Here is a 7279-nt window from a genome sequence, read left to right on the forward strand (position 1 = left end):
AAAAAAGCGAGGGAATACAGAAGGAAAGGACAGAAAAAGAAACAGATAAAATAGAGAGAACCGACATGGTGGAAGACAGAACCGACATGGTGGAGAGAACCGACATGGTGGAGAGAACCGACATGGTGGAAGACAGAACCGACATAAAGAGAGAACCAACGTGGTGGAAGAGAACCGACAAGGCGGATAAGAACCGACATGAAGAGAGAATTGAAATGGTGGAAGAGCGATACAACATGGTGGAAGAGAGAACCGGGGATTCTCTGAGACTAAAAGTAGTTGGTCAGTGCATTTATGTGGTGATTTTGTTCAGGCCTTGCTCTTCAGGAAAAAACGTCATTTGCCATTTATGGGAATGCTGGAACAAGGCTCATTACATGGAAGCTCTACATGAGTGTTTCAGAGTGGAAGTGTATGTGTGTGTGTGTGTGTGGGGTGTGTGTGTGTGGGTGCATGTGTGTGTATGTATGACTGTATGCTATTTGGGTGTGTGTGTGTGTGTGTGTGTGTGTGTGTGTGTGTGTGTGTGTGTGCATGAGTGTATGTGGTCTCCCATCTTCCCTGCTGAGCTGTTGATGGCAGCCAGAGAGAGAGTGGCTTATCACCCTGTGAGCCAATCACATGTGAGGTCCGGGGCTAATCACATCGGACACACCAATAAGATAGAGATGGCTACCGGCAGCAGCCAATAGGAAAGAGTGGAACTGAGTGAAGGACAAATCCCCTGGTAATAGGCTTGGGGTTTATGGAGACAGCAGGGCAAACCTACTGCAAAAGACTGGATTACCCCCAAAGACAGACCCATACACACTCACATACAACTCACATAGCACACACAAAACTCAACCATGTCCCATACTTTTTGGGACACACACGCATCGCACACACACATACACATACTTTACATACACACATATGCACCCCCAGCTGCACACATACAGTACACACCTATCTACGCTCTCTCTTGCACACACACACATACACACACACATATCTACTCTCTCTTGCTCTCTCTCTTTCCCACACACACACACTCACATAAACACACACACATGCACACACACACTCACACACACAGAGAGAGAGAGAGAGAGAGAGAGAGAGAGAGAGAGAGAGAGAGAGAGAGAGAGAGAGATGTTAGAACTCAGGATTTCTCCAAAACTCTCAGCAACTCTGTAGCAGTGCTTAGATGCAAACTTTCATTTAAAACAGCTTTGCACCTGTGCCTTAAAATAAACTAAACCAAAGCTTCTCTGAGATGAAGGCCTTCTGAAGTACAGAAAGATAAGTGCAGAAAGAGCACATGAATTCGTAGGAGGCCAAGCAGGCCAACTACTGGCCCTGGTCAATAGGATTCCTTTTCTTGGGGCAAAGACCATGTGCATGGGTTTGTGGAATTAGCAAACAAAGGCAAAAAACAAAGGGGACTAAAGGGGACTGGAGGGCCTGTGGACACAAAGTCAAGACAGGCAAGATGAGAAAGAGTGTGTCCACGTACACACATGCACACACACACACACACACACACACACACACACACACACACAAACACACACACACACACATACACACAGACACACACACACACACCTTTTGTGCTGTTGATGGACAAGAGGTTGGATATACACATCAACAACCACACTCTACATCTCCCAACTCCAATAACGGAATAATGCAAAATAAAACCTAGCAGAAAGAATGGAGAAATCCACATCAATGTGTCCACTGGGAGCAGAGGGAGGGGGAGGAGGTAGAGAGGGAGGGAGGGAGGGAGGGAGGGAAGGAGGGAGAGAGGGAGGGTTGCTGATGGACAGGCCGGTGACCCTGTGCTGTGGTGTACATCAACACTGCAACAGCACAGTTACACAGACACACCCGCCCACACACACACACAGACATAACACATACACACATAGAAATACACAGACATATACACACACACACTTAGACAGACATATATACACATACACAGACATATACACACACACACTTAGACAGACATATATACACACACATACACAGATATATACACATACACATACACAGACATATACACACACACAGTACACACAAACAAACACAAACACACATGACACTATTTATTGTCATGATATTTGATTAACACACACACACACACACACACACACACACACACACACACACACACACACACACACACACACACACACAGTCCACTTACTGTTGCTGGACTTAAGGTCTCGGTGTATGATGGGCACGATAGCCTGGCAGTGCAGGTAGAACATGGCGCGCGCCACCTGCACCGCCCAGTCCACCAGCGTGTGCGGTGGGATGCACTTGCCGGCCAGCGCGCGGTTGAGTGGTCCGCCGCGGGCGAACTCCATCACCAGACACAGGTGCGGCTCCATGAGGCACGCGCCCAGCAGCGCCATGATGTTGGGGTGGCGCAGCATGGCGAAGAGCTTGGCCTCCTGCCGCACGCTGTCCAGCGTCTGGGCCGCGTCCTCGTCTGGGTCACGGCGGGCCGCCTTGACCGCCACCTCCATGCCGCGCCACACAGCCCGGTAGACCTTGCCGAAGCCACCAACACCGATGATCTCCTCAAGCGTGAGCTCCGAGAACTCAATCTCCAGCACTGGGGGAAAGGGATGGAGGAAATAGGGGAGACGAAAGAGAGAGAGAGAACAAAAGGAGAATGATAAAACGAGGGAATAAGGGAGAAGGAATGAGAAGAAAAGGGAGAAATAAATGATAGAATGCATAGAGGAGCAAGATGGAATGAATGATAGAATGCATAGAGAAGCAAGATGGAATGAAAAGCAGATAGAACTGTACTGACAGGAAGTAAAGCATACTTCCAAACAAAATATTACTGTCAAGTAAACATTTGCCATCTCCCTCGGAGGATGTTACTATAGGAACAAGAGGCTGACATATCAGTAGGAAGAAGCTCATCCATCCAATAACTCCCATAATGATCTCCAGACAGACAACCGAAAGCATCATTTTGGAGTTGGCATTACTACCAATGGGATTAGCAAGAGAATGTGTTTCATGGTTTCTTATAGCAGTCTTGCTAACTGTGTGTAAGTGAGAAGTGGCTGTGTACTGTACATGTACACTGTAACTGTAGCAGAACTGAAACATGATGACTAGCAAGTAGTTTAATGAGTGATATACTAACATGGGATAGGGACACACAAAGGTGAAGTCAGAATGTAGGCCACGAAGCAACGAACTGGCGTCCTGGGAGAGAGCTGGGAACGAGAGAGGCGCTCTGTGGTGTGTGTAGAAGACAGAGGAGCTCGTCTGAACGTCTATAGTCTGAGATATCCTATGCACAACTAATAAAATAGAAATGACTGAGACTGGCTGTCTGGATGCTAGAGGAAAATAAATAGGTTATGGTATGCATGCCTGTCTGCCTGCATCTGTCTGATGGTCCTGGCACTAAAGATGCTCCTGTCTGTCTTCTGAGCAAATGGATGCTTGCTTTCATCTCTGTCTGTCTCTTTTTCTGTCTGTCTGTCTGCTTGCCTCTGCCCATCAGAAGTCTCTGTAGATATTTCAGCTTGTCTGTGTCTCATATTTCAGTCTTCTCATCTTTCGGTCTGTCACTATCTTTCTGTCTCTCTGTCTGTCTGTCTGTCTGTCTGCTCCCCTCTGTTCATCTCCACCATGCATTTCTCCCCCTGCTCTCCCATTCATCCCCCTCTCTCATTCCTCCTTCTCTTTCCCATTCTTCCCTCTCTCCCACTCCCCTCTCTCTGTTTGTCTTGTTCTGTCCATCATTCTTCTCTTTCTATCGTGTGGCCTCCAGGTCTCAAACTCAGACTGTCTGTTTGTATCTCTCCTCTGCTCTTTGTCCATCTCCTCTGTCTCAGGCTCCTTTTTCTCTGCTTACTCTTTGAGCTTTAGCCACCTCTCTCTCTCTCTCTCTCTCTCTCTCTCTCTCACACTCTTTTCAATTGCTTTTTTATTCTTTCTCTCTCACTCTCTCTGTGTCTCTCTCTTTCTCTCTCACTCTCTCTGTGTCTCTCTTCTCTCTTCTAGCTCTCTGTCCTTCTCACTTTCACCAGATTAACTGTGTCATCCCATTCCATGACTGTCTGTGTCTGTCTCCCACTGGCTCTGCACATCCACTGTGTGTTTTGTGTGTGTGTGTGTGTGTGTGGGAGGAGAGGCCAGAGTCGCGCTCCCTTCTCCCAATCTGCCCTGCAGTCTGCCTGTCATAAATATTTCATCCTGAGGGCCCAGCATGAAACTAGGCCATTCATGGGCAGGAGAAACATGGCAGAGAGAGGCAAAACACACACACACACACACACACACACACAGAGACAATGTACAGCACAGGACAATATGACTGACAGACTGTAGTGTATACAGTGTACACACACACACACAGAGAACCATGCTCTCTCTCTCTCTCTCTCTCTCTCTCTCTCTCTCTCTCTCACACACACACACACAATCACATGTGTATGTGAGCAGAGGCCAGACTGGTCCACAATCCACACCTTGTGGGTGTGGATAGCAGAACAGCAGGTGAACACGGTGTTTAGGGGAGTATGCAAGCACAGCACACAGGAAACTCTCACAGGAGACCTCTCCACAACAGGAGCAGCAAACCTGCTGTCTTTGCAACATTGTCTGCTCCATGGCCTAGCCTACACTACCAAACCTAGCTATTTCAGCATATTTGCCATTTTTAAAAAGGAGTCTGTGTAATCATTTTAACTGGCCATTGGATTTTATAATTATTTCATGTATGATATAATGTGGCCTAAGAAATTGCATTTCCTTAAGAGTATCTCTATTTTGGAGCTTAAGGCTATGACCATTCCTTCTAGTATAGTTTTCTCCCAAGGTCTTTCCGTGGCTATTAAGTAGGCTACAGTATGGTACATGGTGTTCTGCAGAGGGAACTGTACCGAATATATAAAAGTACTTCCAGATACAAAATGTTTTGCGAGAACAAAGAGAGGTAGTGAATGTTGAAACAGTTTGTTGTAAATAACGAGCACGGCATTTGTGAAACATTGTTTACGCGCGTGTTGATGTGTCTGAACATCACTGTAAAGCTACATTCCAACACACAGGACGCAACAGCAGGCTATCAATATCTGACCGGTCACAACAGAGACAACCACATTGGACAAAACAAAGATCCGTCGTGTGCCGTGGTCGGCAGACAGCCTCAGATTTTTCAGTCTCTTTCCAAAGCATATCGATCTTTTGTGTGTATCGATGACCGATTTAGGGCCCGTGCGTGGTACCGCGGGATGGGTTTGTGCTGAGCCACGCGATCAGGGCTGCCGAGCCGAATCAGGAAGGATGCGGAACGTGTCGAAGAGCGTCAGTACAAGGCGGGGGAATGCTGATACATAGCTAGAGGTGGGGGATGCGTCAGGCCCAGGCTCACACACTGATGTTAACCAAATATACAGTCTCTGAGCAATATTACAACACCGTACAGAAATAGAGTTCAGCATAGAAATGAAGGCCCGTTGCAGAAAAGGCTTTAGAATATGGGCACACCGTGACAAACAGAACTTGATTTTACACGCCAGATTTCACAGAGATACCTGCAGGTCGGTAGCTGTGTGAGTGTGTGTGTGTGGGTTATGCTTACCGTGAAGTGGTGGCACAGGGCATTGGGAGTAATCCTCAGAAGTCGCGTCCCGGAGTTTCTCTGAGATGCCATTGCTGCTGCTCACATAATTACAAGGGAAAACACCGACACGGTCCTCAATCATGCCTGTCCACCAGCCCTCATCTCCGGAGACAAGCGAGTCCTTCGACAGGACCTCTACCAGGTCTCCTTTCCGCAGGCTGAGCTCATCCTCCGCGCCCGCGTCATAGTCAAAGACGGCTGTCCAGAGGCCGGCCACGGCGGGACCGGTTCTGGTCGGTGCTGCTGCAGTGCCATTTTCAGGGGTTGAGATAACCGCCGGCCAGCCGGCACTCTCCGGGACGGGATCGAGCGTGTGAGCAGCACAGCATCCTTTGGGACTCCGAGTGGACTCAAAGGGCGATCCGAAGGCATCCATGGACGCCATCCATAAGGGCGACCTGGATCATCCGGAAGAGGCGCGATCAGACTACACCTGCCGTGGGATGTGCTGGCGAGCAGCGCGCCAGCGATACAAAGCCGCGGCTGCCACGGCGGGGGAGTAAATAGCTGCTAATCCTGCAGCGGGAGCGTTAAAAACACCTCATTGTGTCCCCGCCCGCATCTTTCCGTTCCTCGCAGTGTGCAATTTAAACAAGAGGAGACATCTTTTCCTAATTGCTATTTCGAAATTTGCAGCTGAATTTGCAGCGATACCTGGCCTAGGATGTTGCCCTGCTTCTTTCCATCCTTAAAGTGCCCTACGCGCGTCCCCGCCCAGCTCACGCACTCGAATGGCGGTTACATTAAGCGGCCACCAATTTGCGCTCTGTGATTCGCACGTAGCTACATCAATCAGAAACCATCGCCTATCTAGCATACACCGCTGGTCCTCCCTATATGTGACTGTGCAAAACGGTGAGCGCGCTTGAGTGTAAACTGAAAGCCAGTATGTGTGTGTGTGTGTGTGTGTGTTCGTGCGTGTTCAAGAACCCCACATTGCCAGAAGAAAGAGTAGGCGGTAAAAGGAGAAAGGGTCGTTCTGTGACCTACATTCATAGTGCCATTTCTAATTCAAATTTTCCGGTCGACTAAAAGGGACTAAGGATATGAAGATCCAAAGGACACGAGGATGACTCGTCGTATATAATCTGTCAATCTATGTCAATTGATGGATTACCCCCTTGACGTCTGTCTCATAAACCACCTTCATTGAGGTTAGTAAGGTAATGTCAGTGATGCCACTATGTGTCTCCCCAACCAAATGGAAGTTTTGGTGATTTTTAAAATAAGTCCTTGCCCTTTGTATATTGTTTAAAAATAAACCACACAACAAATTAATTCAAATGACTTACTTTATTTTTTGTTGACAAAAAGAAACAAAATCAACAACTGAAATAAATAGATAAATAGATTTGACATAATTTAAATCAAAATTAATGTTAGATATCATGCATGAATCCCTGAAATAAAAATGCGATACGTATTTTGCCTTGTTGTGAAACGTAGAAAACAAACAACAAAGTAAACAAATCTACCAATCCAACTGTTTGAGATGCCGAGTGAGGGAGTTTGGGTTGCGTTGTGTGGAAACTGCCGACTGCAGCCAATGGAACCCCAAGCAGCTCAGTAAGACTTGACGTGATTTAAAAAGCTACAAAGGGTGTCTCGCCCAATAACACACAT

At 47.4% G+C, this 7279-nt stretch overlaps 1 protein-coding gene across 1 annotated transcript in view; it reads right to left on the reverse strand.

The window, feature by feature from the left end:
• map3k9 (mitogen-activated protein kinase kinase kinase 9) overlaps nt 1-6479 on the reverse strand; it is an 18607-nt gene extending 12128 nt beyond the window's left edge. Inside the window, exons 1-2 of the mRNA XM_048227859.1 lie at nt 5615-6479; nt 2201-2614 (exon numbers count right to left, since the gene is read on the reverse strand). Coding sequence (XP_048083816.1) covers nt 2201-2614; nt 5615-6041 — 841 coding nt within the window. The 5' untranslated portion in view covers nt 6042-6479. The remainder of the gene's footprint in view (nt 1-2200; nt 2615-5614) is intronic.
• Nucleotides 6480-7279: the final 800 nt, after the last annotated feature.

Source organism: Alosa alosa, chromosome 19 (assembly GCF_017589495.1).
Source record: "Alosa alosa isolate M-15738 ecotype Scorff River chromosome 19, AALO_Geno_1.1, whole genome shotgun sequence".
Classification (NCBI taxonomy): Eukaryota; Metazoa; Chordata; class Actinopteri; order Clupeiformes; family Clupeidae; genus Alosa; species Alosa alosa.